Below are 20845 nucleotides of genomic sequence, written 5' to 3'. Positions count from 1 at the left end.
GGTTGAAAATAAGGTGGACGAGCTGATATATCATTTTACTTTAAATCCAAAAGAGGCTACTTATCTTTGACAGCACAGTTATACAGCCCAGGACAATAACTAATTCAGCTATGATGCACAATGCATTCTTTCCACTCGCCTGCTACCTCTACCAAAAAACAGGGAATATCAGCATTAGTAAAGACTTGGCAGTTCATATCACTAGGTTGTTGATCGTTTAGAAGATATTCGGCAGTGGTGGGTACAATAAACTGTTTAATATACTGTGGTATACACTTGCTCATCTATGACCTCATTAAAATTATTCCAAGCCAGACAAGGTTAGGAGTGGATAAAAAAATGACTTTTCAGTAGAATCCTCAATGCTTTATATACGTATATATATATATATAATAGAAGGGATAAATCTCACTGAATCCTCAACCAAATCAGTCCCCTGATTTCAGTCCCCCTGATGAAGCCTCATGAAGCCTCGTGAAGCCGTGAAATGTGCATTGGGGCTTTATGTTAGGGACCTAACTCCTTATGTTCCCTCTCTGTAAAGAATAGTCAGTTTTGCTGCCTTTTATGAGTATTACATTTAGGACAGGGGACGCTGATATTACTAGACCTTGATTACTAGCGAGGATATTTTTCCTTTTTTTATTCTAAGGTTAGGAAACGGCTTAATACCAGATATTTTAACTTGTCCTTTGACCATTCCCTTGACGCTTTTTTTCCTCTAAGAAATGCAGATATTACCACCAGATTCCTACTCTGAGCTAACAACTCCACAACTCATACACTAGAATAGGTTACATCGTTACTAACAACAAGTTCAGTCTCATCCAACTGGTCGAATCTCTTTATCTGACTACGACCCCATTGACCCCCGTAGTCCATTACTGGGTTGGGTAGGTTGCTAAATGACCATGAATTCTCTATTCCTTCTACTCAACCTGACTTTTTAACCCATATAAGTATTTTAAGGAAAGCAGACACGACTTTCCACTGTGTGTGCTTGGTTTATAAAGCTGTAATTACATATTTATTTATCATACAGCATGGGTAACAACATGGAGATAGGGAAAATCATTAAAACACACTAAATTTAGTCTACTAAGTCAATCTGCTCCTGCTTTGGCAAATAAAATCAGTTAAAACTTAAAACTGAATTCCAAACTATATCTAAACTAAAATTTGATTCTATGCAAAAAGAGATTAAACCAGAATCTCTACTAGTCAGCAAGGTGAGACGAAAAAGGGTCTAAAGCTAGGACCCCGTTTATGATTTACCTCTAAGACCAATAGGTCTAGAACCCACAATTGATGGCACTTATTTACTAATTTAATCAAAATGAAGTTTCTACCAAAATATATATACACGGTATATATAATTATATTTGTGCTCATTTCTGCTGCGTCCATATTATATGTTATATAGCTTAAAAAATACACTCAGCAACTTCTTTTTAAAAAAAGAAAGGAGTGGAAAGAATGAATATCGTTAATTTTCGGAAGTTTCATATTGGTTTGCAAAAGAAAAGTTGGCATAGGAACCAGCGGTATAATTCCTTTCACAACAGCAATGTGGGTTGAGTGTATTTTCCTAACGATCCAACATTGTTTTTGAGGATTAATTCCACGTTATTTATCAATGTGTAAATGTACAGGGAATGAATGCATGTCAGGCAGCTATATGTATTAAAATATATTGCTTTGTGCTCTCTCAAAGCATTCAGTCATACAATGCACCAATCTATTCAATTAGTTATCTAACATAAAAATGTTTTATTAGGTTTTCCTGGCAATCAAAGCGCAAAAGAACAAGTGAAGTAATTACAGATTTAATCTAAAAGGTACGGTGCTTTGAAAAGATATTTGACCCCTTCTATTTTTGGATATTGCTCACACTTAAAAGTTTTAACTAATTTTAATATATATATATGTACTGTAATTAATAATGAATATGTAACGTACCCCTACATTATACATATAAGCTTTCTTTTTATATGTATGATCCATCAAATATCACATGACAAAATATAATGGTACAAATGTTAAAAAGAGGAAATTTTCCCTATTATTTCCCCATATACTGTATATTCTAAACATAATGATAAAAAGTTGCAGCCCACAAACCCTCATCCGTCCATTTCTTTTTTTTTTTTTCCATTAATATAATTATATGTTTATGTATTATTTTTTTATTTAGTGGCGAGGTTTGACCATTGGTAGAGGGGTGCAATTCATATGGCACAACTTCTGATCTCGTGCATGGTAAGTGGTATTAGACTATGTGTTCCTAATCATTTTTTTTTATTACTTTTACCCCTAAAATAATATAAAGCCCTGGTGCTGATGTGATGGCACGCGCACTGTGTTACACTCAGCTTGAAGACAGATCTCCCATAGAGAGATAATCCTCCACATCTAGTATTTCAGCTCCCTCTTAAAAAGGTACAATCATGCAAACTGTACCCCCCCACATGCATGTGAACTACATCAGACCGACAATTCAAAGCAATCATTTCTAGTTCCTCTGATTCCTTAAGAATGTTTTCTTTTGATTGTTTAAACCTGGAGCAGCAGAGACCTCATGTGCCCACATTAAAATACTACATGTGCTTCAACGGCTTTAGGACATCACCTTTCGCTTCTTATACAGATAACAATGGCATTTGTGCAAAGCTTTCTTCTAAATTAGGCGTGTATTATATACAAGGTTTTACAGTAACTTGATTGCTATAACCCAGTGCCTGCCCAGCAGGGGCTTGTATGACAAAAGTTTTCTGCAAATGTGAATTGTCCCCTATATAATGTTCGCCTGCTGCTAAGATGCAAAAAAGCAAAACCATACATACCTCTAGCAGTAGCATGTATCATACGGATGAGAAGTTTTTCCCGAGGGAGAGGACATCATAGGAAGATGTTACGCTCTCCCCATAAAACGTCTTGGTATGCTGAAAGGGACATGCCAAGACATTTAGTACAATGCTATGCTTCCCACTTTGTGGGAACAGTTTGGGAAAAGCCCTTTTCTATTCCAGCGTGACTGTGCCCCAGCGCACAAAGAAAGGTCCATAAAGACATGGTTGGATGAGTTTGGTGTGGAAGAACTCAACCGGCCGCACAGAGCCCTGACCTCAACCTCATCGAACACCTTTGGGTTGAACTGGAACGGAGATTGCGAGGCAGGTCTTCTCATTCAACATCACTGCCTGCCCTCACAAACGCTCTACTGGATGAATGGGAATGTAGATGGCCCTCCTGGAAGAGTGGAAGCTATTATAATAGCAAAGGGGGGATCCTACTACATCTTAATGTCCATGTATTTATAAGGGGATGTTATAAAAGACCCTTTGGGTGTAAAGGTCAGGTGCCCCGATGGGAGAGGGAGAGGGAGGGAGAGAGAAAAATAATGGTCAAAAGTCAGGCAGATATGTAAGAGAAAACATATTGCTCGCCTGCACGTGGAGGTGGCTCTGTCATTAAAAATAAACAGAAGTATGTAGTATGGAGAACTAAGTATTGTTATTTTATTTATAAGGTGCCAACAATTTAGGCAGCACCTCTGAAAATACATATATTCAAGGGGAATTACTGACACATTAGCACAGCTTGCAACTATTTAACTTCGAGGCAAATTTACTAGTTCAATGCAGTGGGAATTATTCATTGAAGTGTATTTTATGATCTTGGATTCATTACTCATACAGTAGGATTACATTTATAGAGCACCAGCAGATTACATTACAATATCGGACAGTTTAGATGCTTGGTCTTGGAGGCGTTGACCTTAAGAGAGTGGGATGCCATCCAGGATGCAACTACAAAAGGAGTCAAGAGAGGAAAGGAAAGTTTGTGTGTCATTAGTGGATAGAGGGTACTGGAATCCAAAAGAGAGAAGTTGCCTCATGTAGGATTTAAACCAGGAGACAGCCATGTCAAGGATGCCATAAGAACGAAGGGCAGGAGAAAGGGGTTGCCAACCGAGTCAATGGCCGAAGTCCAAGAGTGCAAGGAGAAGTGATATTTTATTTTAGCAATGTTTTAGCTGATTGTTACGGATGGAAACCAGATTATAAAGGGCTGAGTAGAACATTAGAGGAAAGTTTTCTTGAGGATGAGCCCCAAGTACTTTGACCCCAATAATGCAGGGGCTCCAGTACAGGCAGATTACATATATTAGTTACTGAGTAGCGGGGAGCAAAGCACTTGCTGGGGGTGCCGGATGTGTGTATAGATAATGCCACAAATAGATGGGGTCAGGTATGCAGAACAGGTAGTCAGCCAATGCAGAGTTCGGTAGACTAAACAGGTAGACATGGCCAAGGTCGGTACACAGAGCAGGTAGTGAGGAGAGCCAGGTATGGCACATAACCTACACAGACACTCAAGCAGCTCTGAGGGGACCGCAGAAGACGGCTGTTAGGATCTCGCACAGGCTAGCTGCCGGTAGTGGCTTTCCAGTTCAACCACTTCCATGTCGCATCTCCTTTTCCATAACCTTTTCTTCTCTTGCCTCTTCTTGTTATAGTGGTGTACCAATATATACTACCACTCAAACATTTGGGGTCACTTAGAAATGTCTTTTTTTGAAAGAAAAGCAAATTTTGTATATTAAAATAACATGCAATGGATCAGAAACACAGCAGACGTTAATGACTATTGTAGCCAGAAACTGCTGATTTTTAATGGATTACTGAACACATGTGCCAGTGGAACACAGGAATGATGGAAGTGACTCATGCCTATGCCCTCTGTATACCTATGAAAACATTCATAGGAATCCCTTTTGCAATAACGCTACAGCTAGAAATTTGTTTGCCATGAAAATAGCTGAGTGACGCCAAACCTTTGCACAGTAATGTGTATCTTCTGTCTTACAACAGCAGCTGAATTATTTTGCAGATCTTGTTTACTTATGCATTAAAGTAAAAGTAGAATAAAAGTGTCATTTGGTTAGTCAGATTAAAAGATATTGTGCCCTATTTAAACACTTTTAGAGGTACACTAAGCAGCCCAAAAGCATCTGGCCATCAATACAGAGTCGGGAAGGCTTTTCTCAAGGTTTTGGAGTAGATCTGTGGGAAAATGTACTTGTGAGTTCAGACACTGATGTTGGACGAGAAGACCTGGCTCGTAAGCGACTTCCAATTCATCCCAAAGGTGAGTCTAAGGTCAGGGGCTCTGTCCAGACCACTCGAGTTCTTCCACAATAAATGTGGGCAAGCTATGTCTTTACGGACCTTGCTTTGCGCCCAGGGACGCAGTCATGCTGGAACTGGAAAGGGCCTTCCCTAAACTTATCTCACAAAGTTCAAAGTGTACAATTATTTAAAAGCATCTTTTATGCCGTAGCATTAAAATAACCCTTCCTTGGAACTAATGCTGATGCTGCTTCCAGAGGCAGTTTGGAGCTCTGTAGTAAGTGATACAACGGTTTGCGGGGTCTGTCGCTTCATGTCGTTTACTCCCAGATCTCTGAAACACTGGTAAAGTGTTTATATAAAGAACCCATGTTACAATGTGCTCTTGGTGCTGGACGGTGGACTTCCCTGTACCTGGTTTTATGCCGATTATTTTGTACACGCTTCAGTACATTTCAATACTTATACTGAACCGAGTGATACTGTGCCAATTGCTGCTGTGTTTTTATATGAAGAATTAATGAATATTTTTTTTGATGAGCTCATTTATGTCCTTGGAAATGTGAGTGCATTACTTACCTGCAATACTGCTAATCCCCTATTTGCATACAAAGTTACACTATTTTTGGTCAAATATCTTTTTTCCCTATGTGGATGTGCACCCCATTTGGAAGAGAAATCCCACAGACTGACTGACGGTGCTACATTTAAAGTCACAGCTCTTCAGTACTTACTGCCATTGTTAGTCTATGCAGATGCCTGTCTACGTGCTTAATTCTATACACCTCAATCATTGGAGGGGTTCCCAAAAATAAATAAATAGGTCAGTAAACAGAGGTCTCCACTCACACAAATATTTCCACAGGTATATTTTAATTCATCCTGTGTATACAGACAGCGCTCTAAGATCTTTATGAAACATTTAGAAAGCACGAACGTTAAATATTACACATACTTAGCATCACAACTTCACATTGAAACACCTTTTATGAACTAAATACAGTGAATGGAATGGTATAAAACGGTTACACCATAACCCCTTGTAAACAAGACCTAAACGAGCAGTGCTAACGGGGAGAATCGATGCCGATCACCATACGAATGAGGAATGAAGTTTCATATAATCCTTTGTGCCAAGTGGTCTAACAGCCGAGCTCTGCAATGCCAACTGAATGCTCAGACACTGCAGGCCTTAAATAAATCTCTTCATAAATAAACTCTTATTTGCTCAGTGGACATTTAAATACATCATTGATTAAAAGCAACAATATATTTATATATATTTGTTTTTAAAAGAAACAAGGTTTCAAAGGACAACTACGAGGGAAATCAACTCAGTAAGGGGGAATGAGAAGCAAGCACAGGGTTAATTGCGTCACTGTACTTCAAACTCATTTCTGATTGGATGATACACCTAGGGGTTTCTTTTACTTAAAATCGAGCAGGTTGCAGTCAATCTTGTAGTATACATAGGGGTAGTATTCTTGCTGGCTGAGGTTTAACCCCGGAATATCCATTGGTGCCTGGAAAGAGAAAGAAAGCAGCCTTTTAAAGGATACCTAATAAATACCTAAAAATAAGCTTCGACTTGCTAAATAAGACGTCCCCTTTTCTTGATTTATGGTCAACTAATTCTTGTCGGAGATGAAACACGGCCGGGATATGATTTTGAAACTGTGCATTGTGCGAGGAGGTTTTACTCACATCAATGATGGACGCGGCACTGCTGTCCAGGTGCTTGTACAGATCGTACAGAACCTCCCTCAGTTTCTTCATGGTTTTCTTACTGGGCTGAAGCAGCATTGCTTGAAAGTTTACTGGCAAGCCATACCTAACAATACAGCAGATGCATCACATGCAAAAAAAGAAACTATAATGTGAGATTTTGTGAAGCTAAAGAGTTTACAATAGGTAGCAGTCATCAGCACTACACATCGCAATTATATAACTCAATTCAAAAGTATCCATAAGTATTCCATTCCCTCTTCCGAATCTCATCTGACCAGACGCCTTCTTTTGAATTTATCTAAATTAATTTTATTATCTCAAATGATCTCCCAGGGAGCATACTAATCACATAGAAAAGCAACACCACAGAAATCTAAAGGGACCTCTCGGGTATCATATACATTAAAGGGCAGAAAGTATCCCTTTAAGTAGAAAGAAAAGAAAAAAACAAAAAACAAAAAACAAAAAAACAGTAGTTAAACTTGGCAAGGACCCTCAATAAATTCACTGTAGGACGCAACTTGAAGTACAAACGGAAACATGCACAGAGCAGACAGCCAGTTAGTAAATACTGGTTATTTCATCAAGAAAAATAAAATCACTTTCAGTATAGATTGTTTACATATATATATACCTTAAAACAGACTCCACAAAGACCCGCAGAGCTTTCACGTGGATCCAAGCAATGAACGCTTCACTGAAATTTACTTTGAGCCATCGAACCAGAGGTCCCTGAGGACAACAGAACAATTGGAACATTTTGCTGCAATACTGATGTTTACAGACGGAAGGCAGCTCACAGCGTCTTTTATTACACGCTCAGTACGACTACATACAATCAGGCCTTTTGAATGAGCCCAATAGAGCTATATGGAATTACGAAAGCCTGGAAATTGTGTCCGCCCAAAGTGAAATTTGTCCCTGCTTTCCGCATTAAACATTGCTAGTAACAGCGTACCCAATGGGCACACCAAATGTAATCAGAAATGTGTGCTTGTAGTACTGCTGACGGACAGAAAGATACGTTAACTATATTAACAAATATCAAATTACCAAAAATTGCCAATACGGTTCTTACAAATTGTTTTTTCTTGTCGGTGGAGAGCCTGTTCATTTCTTCCTTATCAGCTTTCATTTCCTCTTCATTATACTGGAAATCACGAACAACAAACCTACAGCGAAGAGGAAGGCATGTTAGTTTGTTAGTATGTTGTAAACATGTGATAGCCGCTTACTTTACACTTATCCATCCAGCGGATTTCCAATTATCTTACTTATTCTCTCTGGCTTTGTGTCGAAAGTCATCCACAGCTTTTCTGAACAAAGTCACATTGCAGAGATAACTATCCTGGTCCTCAGACAGAACACTATTCAAAGAAAAAAAAAATGAATAACTAAAAATTCTGTAATTTCAGTATAAGAATGTTAGAATTTAAAAAAAGATAATATTAACAATAATAATTTAGTTAATATTAAAGAGGAAAGTTACACAGAAAACAAAAAAAACAATAGCTTCAGGTATGGATATGACATAGGTACGGGGCACCGCTTGTCAAGATTTATTAAGAAAATGTGTTAAAAGGGAAAAAAAAAATAAACCAAAACACAGTTTGGGACCCAGTCAATAATTGTATTTTTAAATAAGAAAGTAGAATTGTGCTTATTTGCACTTTACTGCAATTATTTTTTGACTCAGACTTATGAAATCAAATCTTAAATTAACTGGCCCAAGGATAAAGCTCCCATAAGTTAAGATTTTACCATCACTGTACATCTGTGTTTATGACTTATTTTTCAATAAAGAGAATTGAAAAAAAAAAAAGTTTACCATAAGACAGAAAGAGTGTCTTCAACGATAGTTGTAAACACTCAGACAAAACTATTAAAGTAACAAACTTAAAGACTTCCTGAAATGAAACTAACACACAAGAGCAGCCATTTAATATTTTGTTTAGAAGGAAGCCTCTTCATAAGTTACTTGCACCTTAAAACGCATCAACAAAGATGCTAAATGTAAAGATACTTACACAAAGTGTGAAGCATCAGATTGTTACATATGCTACCCCTGCTGGCCGACCATGTGAATTGCAATTCCCAATGTAAGTCTCTAGAGCAGGGGCGTCCAAACGCGGCCCGCGAGACCTTGAGGTGCGGCCCGCGTGAGATCGGCAGCCAGGGCAACCGGGATCACAAGAGCCCTGCTACTTACCTGTGGGAGGGTCTTTTTTACAGCACAGAGGAAGCGGAACCCAGCAGAGTCACGTGAATGTACGTTATTTCACATGACTCTGGTCTCTGCCAACGGCATCGAGAGAGCTGCAGTGCAGGTAAGGGGGTGTGTGTGTTTGAAGGAATTAATCTGTGAGTGAATGAGTGTATGAATGAATGTGTGTGTGATAGCATGGATGTGTAAGTGCTGGGACCTAGGCATGATAGGACTGTGATTGCTGTTAGCAATCACACTCCTATCATGCCAAGTCAGCCAGTACATGCTGAAACCTGGTTAGCCACCCCCTTGTGTATTGATGCTGCCAGCAGTATGGGGTCTGCACATCACTTACAGCCACCCTGTGCCAGCATGTACTGGCTGACTTGGCATGATAGGAGTGTGATTGCTAACAGCAATCACACTCCCATCATGCCTAGGTTCCAGCATTTACTGGTTGCCTTGGTATGATAGGAGTGCGATTGCTGTTAGCAATCACACTCCTATCATGCCAAGTCATATTGTTGAATTTTTTTTGTCCAATTGTGGTGTTACTTGTATTAAAAGTGCGTTTTTTTTTAAATTATTTTATTTAAAGGTGGGGGTGGTCGTTTTCGGCTAAGTGAACCCTGAATTTTCGGTTTTGGTCCAGAATTTTCATTTTGGTGCATCCCTAGAATAAATAGAACTATTTCATTTTTAATTATCCTGAATTTGTAGTCACAAAACTTTCTAGGCCCAGAAATCAGTGAGAGGAAAAGTAAAGGTTTTGTGTCATTTACTTTATTTTAATCTGCATTATCTTATAAAAGGCCATATTTTCTCACAGTGAAAAATGAGTGCGGCCCTCGTACGTATACAATTCTGATGAAGTGGCCCACTGCAGAAAAAACTTGGACAGGGGGATCGCAGGGATGAGGGTGAGAAATAAGGTCTCTCCTCCTTCCCACAAGTGGAGAAAAGTAAATATCTTAAATCGCTAAAGTAAAAAAAAAAAAAGTGAGCTAAGTGATGTCATTGTGACATCACATGACATAACCTGTTCCATCAGGGGATGTTGCTCAACAGCAGCAACTAAAATGTAGAAGAATTTCTAAGAAAATTGCAATATTTAGTTTTCTTTTTACACATTAGCACTCTATTATCTTATGCAAGTTTTATGGTTTCAAATGAAACCCCTATTTGTTATGAAGAAAAAAAAAAAAAGTTATGTAATTTTCCTGGGAACATCAAACACCGAAAAGGGGAATCTGAATTAAACCCACATATGGTAAAAATAGCAAAAAAAAAACCTCTGGGACGTAAGGTACCAAAACCCCCATGGGACTACAGGGGTTAAGAATTTCTGAAGTAACTTACATGCTAGAACGTGGAACCACCATCTCGGCCAGTGTTTCATATTGTTTAACCCAGTCATTGTAGCTTTGCCTATAGATAAAAAAAAAAAAAAAAAAAAAAAAAAAGGACAAATTTATTTATTTGGATACTATAACTCTTGAGAATACATTAAACTTTGGTCAGTCTGAAACAATATTACCTGTTTAGTTAAGTCGAAGGAATGAATCAAATTGCTCTGGGAATGTCAATAGGCATTTGTAGGAATAACTTATTAATTGGTCGTTACAGGTACTGACCATTTAAAAAAACAAAACATGAAATAAGTAAATAAACATAATCCCTTACTTAGGTACAACCACCAAAAGTGTAATCAAGTATTCGGAATCTAGTACGAAGTCTTCTTTCTTCACAATTTCAGCTAAACTTCTTGTTATTAGACTTCCTCTGCAGGGAAAGAAAACAGAATGAATGAATGGAAGGAAGGTTAATAATAACCGCCATACAATGTGACTTATAAGAGCAAACAAGTATTCTCTCATTGTAGGGATGTAAAAACCAGGCCAATAGACAATAGAACAACCCTACAGATGTATTTATTCTTTGAATACGTTTGCTCGCTAAATGGCAACACAAAGTCGTATAAGCTTTATCTTATTATATGAATGTTCACTAAAATGTATCAAAGACTCCATCTATAATCTCAAGCAGCCACGCGTATCTACTTTAGGATATTGGCAAGGGTTAACAAGATGCCTTTGGACCAGCGTGAGTCACTTCCTCAAACAAATCACGTGTGAATGAATGAAACAACCCATGAACAAGGTCAGATTTCAGGAGAAGTATATTCTACATCTCACAGCCGCCAGTCCACTGGTCTTTAGCACGCGGCTCATCAACGATCTTTAATGTGCGCTCTGGGGACTTATTCTGCCAATTACACGAATCCTACAAATTCTACCAGAGCATAAAAACCCAAAACATTAAGCGTTGAGCAGCCCAGCTCTATCACACATGAAAATGACTAAAGCATTCTGGCTACTGTTACGCCAAAGGAAACAATGAAGCCATGGTTGGAAAAAAAAAAAGAAGAAGAAGAAGGAAGGAAAGAAAAGTTTTGTACACACAATTTCAAGTCACAAACATGAGAGGGGGGTGTTGTGGGAAGAAAAGCTCACTAAAATACTGTTATAAAATGTCCTTACCTGTTAGGTCTTTCAACAGCACACATGCAAACGATAAATAATAATAAGAAAAGAGCATTTGGAACATAGGTAAAAAAAAAGAGAAATACAATATTCCCCTTTATCGCGGAAGATAGGAGAGCATTGTGTCAATAACCAATTAGTGGACAGTGTGGGACGTAAAAATAATGTTTTGTTATCCTGTACGTTAAGTATTTAAGATCCTTGAATACTTTGCTAACCACAAGAAAAAAGTGAAAAGAGTGGGATAAATGTCGATAAAACGAATCCTTACGCGTTTTTTCTTTCAAGGTTCTGGAGATTTCCTTTGAGATTATTGTACGCGGAGGCTCTTGCTTTTAGATCATTGTCAATCTGCGTAACGCCCTGCGAAGTAAGACGGAGATGGTAAGATTCAGCGCATCATAACTTTTTGCACGTTTATCTCGACAATAGAATACAAAAGTCTTACAAACAAAGAAAAAAAAAAGTTTTCGCCCCCTTTAAAAAAGTGGTCTCATCAAAACCAGAAGATCATTTCATGGTTACTAATCCAATTTATATATAATTGATTCAGAGCTCCGAACACCATCTCAATGCAAGGGGGAAGGGAAAGCCCCTATTTTAGTGTTATTTTAACACATTCTTGGAACAGCCCTCCAGGGAACCGCACTTTAAAGGCTACTTTACTGGAGTGCTACTTGACCCATTTGCCCGCATTATAGTACAGGCACAAGAATCTGTAAGTGCCTAACAGAAATGAGGCACAATTACAGTGGTTTTCATCACCTGGGGTCCGAGCATAACGGCATAATTTGAATGATCTGTGAAATATCTTACTTTTGCTATTATTTCGGAAATATTCTTCAAGGACTGTTTAATTGGATACTTTGCCATATCCCACTGGAACCGTGTGATGTATGTGACCAGATCCACTGAAACAGAACGAAACGTGGCGTGAGGACGGACAAAAGATGAGCAAATTGCACAGCATTATCTATACATGCACAAACATACATGTTATATGCATTGAAGGGACAGTTGTCCACCGACATACGGTGCATACGGTAGCTGGAGTGTCGCAGATTAACACAAAACGTTGGTTATTTAGAAGGAGCGGCTAAGATCTCGCAAGCTTGTGACCGCACATCTTACGTCCACTCATTTTAAGATGTCACTAAGATCTAAAGACGCATTAACGTAAAGTGTTTTACTTCATTAACGATTCCAAAAGTCTGAGATGGACTTTATTCACATGTAATAAAAGAATACAAAAGGTTCTGATGCAGACTATGCATTAAACAAAGAATATACCACACCAACCAGCATGGGTTTCCCCGTGTCAAAAATAGTAAAAGTGCGGAGTTTACAAGCCGAATAGATTAGGCCAGCCACAGGACACCTCTACAAAACTCAAACCATTTAAAACATGGAACAACCTGCAAATCTGAAGCTTGGACTGTCATGTCCACATCTCCTCAGGGATAAGCGAAGGAAATTGTTTGCTTAACAATCCTGTCTCAGCAGTGGCGACTCTAGAAACAATATATAGGGGGGGCACACATGATACCACAGTCAAACTGGGGGGGGGCATTCATAATTTCCAAAAGTAATGTGCTATGGAATTATACTTTTGTTATTGGGCTAAAATAATACTTGATCATTCAACATGGGAAGCCTGAAGCCACAACTGAGTGCGACTTATCCTTGAAATAAATATTATAACACAATAAATAACTTTTCCACTAAACGATTTCAGGGCCTTGGAACGTTTTGTCCCCTGAAGTCACTACAACTTCAGGAAGGCGTTTTATCTCTGGATAAATATAAATTAAATAATTCCTACTGTAAGTTAAGTGCCAGGAAAGAGATGACCAAACACACACGCCAGGACAGGCTTTGCCACACAGACAACCACACACACCAGTACAGGCTCTGCCACACTGACACCCAAACACACACACCAGGACAGGCTCTGCCACACCAACACCTACACACACACACCCGAGGACAGGCTCTGCCACACCAACACCTATACACACACACCCGAGGACAGGCTCTGCCACACCAACACACACACACCCGAGGACAGGCTCTCCTACACTGTTAACCAAAAACACACAAACAGCAGGACACAATCTACGTCACAGATGTCTACATCAGGATGGATTTTTCACACTGCATTGTCGTTTATACCCCCCTTAGTGTTTTTGCCCCTTGTGTATTGATGCCCCTGCTGCCCATATATATTAACATTAGCCCCAGTTGCCGATAGCAGGTATAGATCAACACATTAACACACAAACCAAGCTTTGCATGTATAGATCAACTGAAATTCACTTGTGATCTCAGCACTGAAGGTATATATCAAATAAACAGAATCAGACATACAAATCCTGTATTTGCAGGTATACAATAGTATATGAAACGTAGCATTGCAGGTATAGATCAAATAAATACATGGAAACAGCATTGCAGGTATTAATCAACTGAATAAGACATACAAACACTATTTGCAGGTATACATAAATAACGTATGGAAATATACAGATATGGATCTACAGAATAACGCAAAACCCAGCTTTGCAGGTATAGATCAATTGGAATTCACATAAAAACACGTCATTAAAAGGTATATTTAAAACCCCCTTAATTACAGGCATAGATCACAGGTTGCACACCCCAAAGCCAGCCCTGGCGTCCACACAGCAATCACACTCCTATCATACCCAGGCAACCAGTAAATGCTGGTACTGTAATTGCTGTTAGCAATCACACTCCTATCATGCCAGGTCAGCCAGTACATGCTGGTACAGGGTGGTTGTAAGTGATGTGTAGACCCCATACTGCTGGCAGCATCAATACACAAGGGGGGCAGCTAGATAGGTTTCAGCATGTACTGGCTGACTTAGCAATCACACTGCTATCATGCCAACAGCAATCACAGTCCCATCATGCCTAGGTTCCAGCACTTACACATCCATGCTATCACACACACACACACACATTCATTCATTCATATACTCATTCATTCACAGATTAATTCCCTCAATCACGCATACTCATTCAAACACCCTCCCCACCCCCTTACCTGCACTGCAGCTCCTCGATGCCGCTCACAGACTTCAGCAGAGGGCGCGGCCTCCCTCTGCGTTCTCTGGTACGGCACAGAGGAAGCAGAACTGGAGCAGAGTCATGTGATGTCACGTGAACTCTGCTAGGTTCCGCTTCCTCTATGCAGTACAGAAGCCCCCCTTGCCCGCCTGTAGCGACGCCACTGTGTCTCAGGCATAAAAGTGCCGGTACAACCATATAGATCAAAAGGTCCCCATATGGTTAGAAGCCAGATCTAGAAATCTAGGAGCGACTCGGCTGCTGGGATTTATCATGTCCTGCCCTAGCAGAAGGGTTCCGGAATGCTTCACGTTGATGGCATTAGGAAAAGGGAATAGTCATGCCAAACGTTTAACTATTCCTTTGAAAACAACATAGACATAGAAATCATCTTCTCAGACACACACTTGGAAATGTTTGTAAACTAATAAGACGTTCGGACCCGTATCAACTTGAATTGTCGTTTTTATTGCCAGGCTGACAGACGTGGGGACTCGGCCCCCAGTGGGTGACTGCCATACGTGATTCGCATCCAACACCCGCGCTTAGTCATAGGCCAATGTTACAGATCTGAACCTCGTTTACTGTACATGTTACTGGGGGAAGGAGTGCCACACTGACATATATACCATATACCGTATTTCCCCATGTATAAGACGCACCTTTTTTAGAAAAAATTGGGTGCGTCTTATACAGTGGTGGTAGTTTAAAAAAAAATAAATAAAATCTAACTGCTGCTTACCTTCATCCGCCGCGGCTGCACAGGAACTGATGCTTACCTTCATCCGCCGCGGCTGCACAGGAACCCGGTGGGGTCACGTGAATGCACATCCCATCCACATGACTCCGCTCAGTTCCTGTGCAGCCGCGTCGAGCAAGGCAGAAACAGCGGCCCCCACAGAAGTCAGCGAGCGGCAGCAGAAGATCGGCAGTTCAGGTAAGGTTGGGGAGTAAATTGTATGTATGTATGTAAGCATGGATCCGTGTGTAGGGGGCACAGGGAGGCTGAAAGTGATGTGCATGGACTGGCTGCCTGAGCATGATAGGAGTGTGATTGCTAACAGTTGCTAGCAGCCAACATCAATCAAACTCATATCATGCCCAGGCAGCCAGTACAATAACTATGTAATTTTTTTTATTTATTTTTTTTAAATTTTGGCCCCCAAAAACAGGGGTGCGTCTTATACAAGGGAGCGTCCTATACTTGGGGAAATACGGTATACCATGCAAGAACATATATATAATAGTATAAGGGCTTTAAATATTTGTATCTTACCTCCACTGGCCAATAGGTTTTCCTGCACTTTATCTCTGCTATCCTCCAAGACATCAGCCATATATTGCGCAACCTTCTTCACCGTTCTAGGTAAAAGAAGAAACAGTTATTATAATAAAAGTAAAATAAAGACCTAATTAAGATTTAAGAGCTGTATACTTAGAAAATGCTTAGGTACCTTTAAGAGGGGGAAAAAATTGTCTTACTTAAATTTATAACCTGAATGAGGACAAATGATAAAAAAGTGACTTCCAGGTCAAAGTTGAAGACATCTTTACTAGTATAAATCCTAAAACCTATAGAAAATGCCTGTAGTAATTTACTACACATTAATGGCCGATCACAACGTGACAAATTATTATTAAACACCACTTTGGCCGTTTGCATAAAGAAAAGCAAGTAAAGCTGAACAACGTAACAGTGACTTTATTAGTATCAGATAGAAACATAACCCTTCTAGTAAACACTGCTAGGGACTTACATCCTCAAACATGTATAGAGAACAGCTCCGGCAACAAAGCGTTCTACGTGGAACAATCCAGCCAGTGGAACGTTCCTACTGATTCATCCACGTCTTTATGAATACAGTCAACTGAAGCTTGTGCCGATGGGCCGGCACCTCACTAAGCTAACCATGGAAGAAGTCGGGTACGAGAAGCTATCAGGACATGTTCCAGCATCATCAAGTAGCTCAGATTGCTCATATTTCAACATTAGTTTGCTATGGATGTGTGTGCAAGTCTTATCTTTACATTCGAAATAACAGTCCATTTAGAAATGTCTTAACACAATTTGGTGCAGAATAAACAGAACCACGAGGTCAACACAAGATTAACCCCTTCGTGACAAAGGCTGATTTTACTTTTTGTACCCTTCGTGACAATGGCCGTTTTAACATTTCTGCGCTGCTCGTGTTTAGTTGTAATTTTCTTCTTTCCCGTTTACTGAACCCACACACATTAGATATTGTTTTTTTCAGGACAAGAAGGGCTTTCTTTAGATGACATTGTTTTGATTGTATCATATTATTTAATATTAAAAAAAGTTTCTAACTTTTAGTTGAAAAATCTTTTACTCATCTATAAAAGGTAATGAAAAAACCTGCTAAATAGATTCTACTATTTGTCCTGAGTTTAGAAATACCCAATGTTTTTATGTTTTTTTGCTTTTTTCTACACATTATGGGGCAAAAAGTACAGGTAGCGTTTTGCTATTTCAAAGCCATTTTTTCCAAATCTGGTAATTCTTCCCCCCATGTGCCATTTCGGGTATCTTTGAAGCCGGCCAATGCAATTTACCCCATCAAGTCATATATTTTTGAAAACTAGACAGCCCAGGGTATTCCAAGTGCTAGTATTTTAACCCTTTCCAAGCACTAATTCTACCATCAGCCTTTGTCAAACTTTATGGTAGTCATTTTTTTGCATTTGTTTTTTCACTCACATTTTACTTCAGGTATGAATAAACAGGTTCTGGTATATGTCACTATCCTAAAACACCCCAATATGTGTTTAGCAATAGTACAGCGATACCTCACATGAATGATTTTGCCTGGGTGTTTGGGGGCAAAAGGGCCACATTTGGGGCATGCGCATTTTCAATGTTGAACTTTGGCATTTGGGGATCCACTGCCCATGCCCTATTTGGTACATCTTTGAGCCGGGCCATTTCAGTGTGCCCAATAAAGCCATATATTTTTGAAAACTAGACACCCCAGGGTATTTTAAATGCTGGTATTTTAACTCTTTGCATGCACACACTTTACCACCAGCTTTTTTCAAAGTTTGCAGTAGTATTTTTGTGTGTGTATTTTTCCCACACACACCTACTTTATGTATGAATTTACAGCTCCTGGTATATGCCGCTGTCACACGACACCCCAATATGTGTTCAGCAACATCTCCTGAGTACAGTGATACCCCACATGCATGGGTTTGTCATTTTTGGGGGGAACTAAAAGGCCACATTTGATACGTGTGCATTTTTCTAATTGGAAATTAGATGTGTGGCCATCCTTCCCCCCCGTGTTAATTGGGACATTGTTGAACCCGGCCAATTCAATTTATCCCATCAAATCATACATTTTTTAAAAGTAGACACCCCATGGGCATTTAATATGCCAGTATTTTAACTCTTTCCATGCGAGAATTGTTTTAAGCTAATGTGCTAATTTCAGGACTTGCTCACAAAAATATATTTTTTATATATATATATATATATATATATATATATATATATATATATATATATATATATATATATATATATATTTTAATTTTTTTTTTGCCTTTTTTAAAACATTAAGATTTTTTTTCAACTTGAAGGTTCCCCTGATAGTGACATCAGAGGGAAATTATTTTTACATTTTACTGGTTTTTTACTATTTTTTTTCTAATGATTATTCATTTTATTTTATTTTTAATTTATTTTTTTCTAATCACACTGTGATTAGAAAGCTGAGCTCCATTGACTTGCATGGTTGAATGCAGTACCTATATTCAACCTGCAAGTGGAGCCAGAGTTCTCTAGAGGGTCAGGAGACCGTCTAGCGAACTTTTTCGTCTTTATTATTTTTTTTCCCAGGTCGCCGCCATCTTGCTGATGGCGAAGATCACCGGCAGCTGCGGCTGTGACCGCTCTCCGGAGCGGTCACAGTCCATCAAGAGGTAAGTGTTTGGTGTCGCTGGATGCCTCCTGAACGAGGCATTCCAGCGACACCATTTAAGTTTAGGAGGTGATCGTTGATCGCCTCCTAAACGCTTTTAAAACGGGCGTCCGCCGCCATACATTGTATGGCGGATGTTGACGCCCCGGGGAGGGGCCACACATGGCCCCTGATTCCGATCATGGCGTTGCTGAATGCCTCGAGGTCGAGGCATTACAGCAACGCCGTTTGGGTAAAAAAAATAATAAATAAAATAAAATAGATCACGGATCGATTTTTTTTACCCGTTTTAACAAATGACGGTCCTGGCACGTCATTTGTCGTTAACGACATGTTTTTCCGTGACGTGCCCGGACCGGCAATTGTCATCAAGGGGTTAAAGGAGATCTGTAAACAGCACTGAGCTCACTATCCGTATTCAACAATTACTGACATTCTCGGGTTAAGAAACTGTAAAAGGACAGGAAAACACGGTATATATTGTGTTAATAAAACCGCCACCAGCTTCCGGTTACTGTAGAAAAAGAAATACATTATTTTGCTTATTTAATGTATGGAAATGTATTATTGTGTTACATTGCAGAAAGGACAGACTGTTTTCTAGGTTGTATAGTTTGTGAATACCTAATCGTTTTATTACCACCCAGGGTACACGTTCTAGGCCTCCGGCAAATTCCTGGCACGTTTCACAGCTATGTGTTGAATATCTTACGTAAACATGTGATAAAATCCGCACGGTAAGTTACGCTCCTAAGCAGATTTATATCATGTAAACAACTGAAAAAATATATCACTTTTCGCAAACACATTTATTTAGCACTAGTTCTTGTTACTATATTACCGTATTATTAGCCTTTAGAGAGTACTATATTGGGGGAATGTAAGCATCTATGGAAAAATTACAAGGTTGTCTAACATAAGACTGGGTATGTCTTTCAGAGGGTCAAGGTGACGTGTATAACTTTTAAAATGAATGTACAGGTCCTGGTATTTCCTATTTAAACCATATCTGATGTTCTAGCAGATAACTCTCTGGAACAAACGGGCTTCTCTATGTAAAGATTGCATCCCACTCAATAAAAAGGTTTTTAATGGGGGACACTTACCCCTCTACAAACGCATCCAGTTTTGCTAGCTCATCGGAGAGGCCAACCAGCACATCCAGCGTGCCAACCTACAGACATTACAAAGCGACATGTTACACACCACACATTGTTACATACCGTGTAATTTTAAAACGTAGCATCACGTCAGTCTCTTCCCCAGGGCAGCTTGCGCAGCTGTGTTTGTTTCCAGCTTTCCCTCTGATCCCCTCCTGCAATCCTTAATATCTGCCCCTCAGTGCACCGATCTGCTGCTACTGTTCAAATGCACGTTAGTATTTGTACAATTTAGCTTATAGGTGGTCAATAAGACCCCGCAGGATCTATGGAGACTATATATAACAGTAACTGTTTCAGTGCCGGGCAGCAGCATGTCTCTGTGGAGTATTAGGTGGGCTGCCCGTCCTGAAGCTCAGCATATAAAACTAGAACAGGTGGAACGTGTTGGACGCCTGGGTGTTGTGTAGCGTCAGACTGTGCACAGACCCACTCACCTTTAAGTCAGGTATGTTGAACTTGGAATTGGTGGACAGGTTGTTATTCTTTGTCGTGGCTGCCATTAGTTTTTCCCATGTTTGTTGGCAAGTTTTCTCCCCGGGAGCAGAAATCAACCAGAATTCAGTCATGATTACAAATATTGCGTGTTAGTTGCAGATTTGTTTCTAAAAAAAAAAAAAAATTGGTTTGTACCATTAAAACAGCCAAGAGGAAAAACCGTCTCCAACAGCTTCTCTTACAAACGCGTGGATTTTGATCAATCGGAGAACACGGCGACACCAGCCAGAGACCATTGTGCGAACTTTAATGATTAATGCCAAACGCTTGCTGTGCTAAACCATAGTAATGTGACACTTCTGCTAATTAACAAAAGGGGTCATTAAATATGCGTTTAAATCCCGCGCTACGGCATACACGGCTAGGCAACCTGAATCTCTCCGGCTGGGTTTAAAGGGGCGCTCGAGCCGTTGTATACGCTTTAAGGTATATACGACAGCCAAGCGTCCCCTTTTTTCTCCTCCTTGGAAACGCATGGAGTGTTTGTACATTTGCTTGTTTGCCTATGCCAGCTACTGCGTCCCCTGCTTGCCAGATCCAGTGCTGG

The 20845-nt window shown here is 39.6% G+C and overlaps 1 protein-coding gene across 1 annotated transcript; it reads right to left on the bottom strand.

The window, feature by feature from the left end:
* Nucleotides 1-6559: 6559 nt before the first annotated feature.
* On the bottom strand, nt 6560-20369 carry LOC149305609 (V-type proton ATPase subunit C 1). Its single transcript, XM_089477343.1, has 12 exons — nt 20238-20369; nt 19747-19814; nt 15976-16061; nt 12426-12520; nt 11881-11972; nt 10750-10848; nt 10426-10494; nt 8135-8227; nt 7939-8032; nt 7495-7592; nt 6837-6963; nt 6560-6655 (listed from the first exon to the last, which is right to left on the bottom strand). The coding sequence occupies exons 1-12, from the start codon at nt 20367-20369 to the stop codon at nt 6560-6562; spliced, it is 1149 nt and encodes a 382-aa protein (XP_089333469.1).
* Between the last annotated feature and the right edge of the window lie 476 nt (nt 20370-20845).

Source organism: Sceloporus occidentalis, unplaced genomic scaffold (genome assembly GCF_023333645.1).
Source record: "Sceloporus occidentalis isolate IW3139 unplaced genomic scaffold, rSceOcc1.0.p SCAF_11, whole genome shotgun sequence".
Lineage (NCBI taxonomy): Eukaryota > Metazoa > Chordata > Lepidosauria > Squamata > Phrynosomatidae > Sceloporus > Sceloporus occidentalis.
Note: the sequence above shows the minus strand (reverse complement) of the source record. Positions and strands in the feature narration are given on the sequence as shown.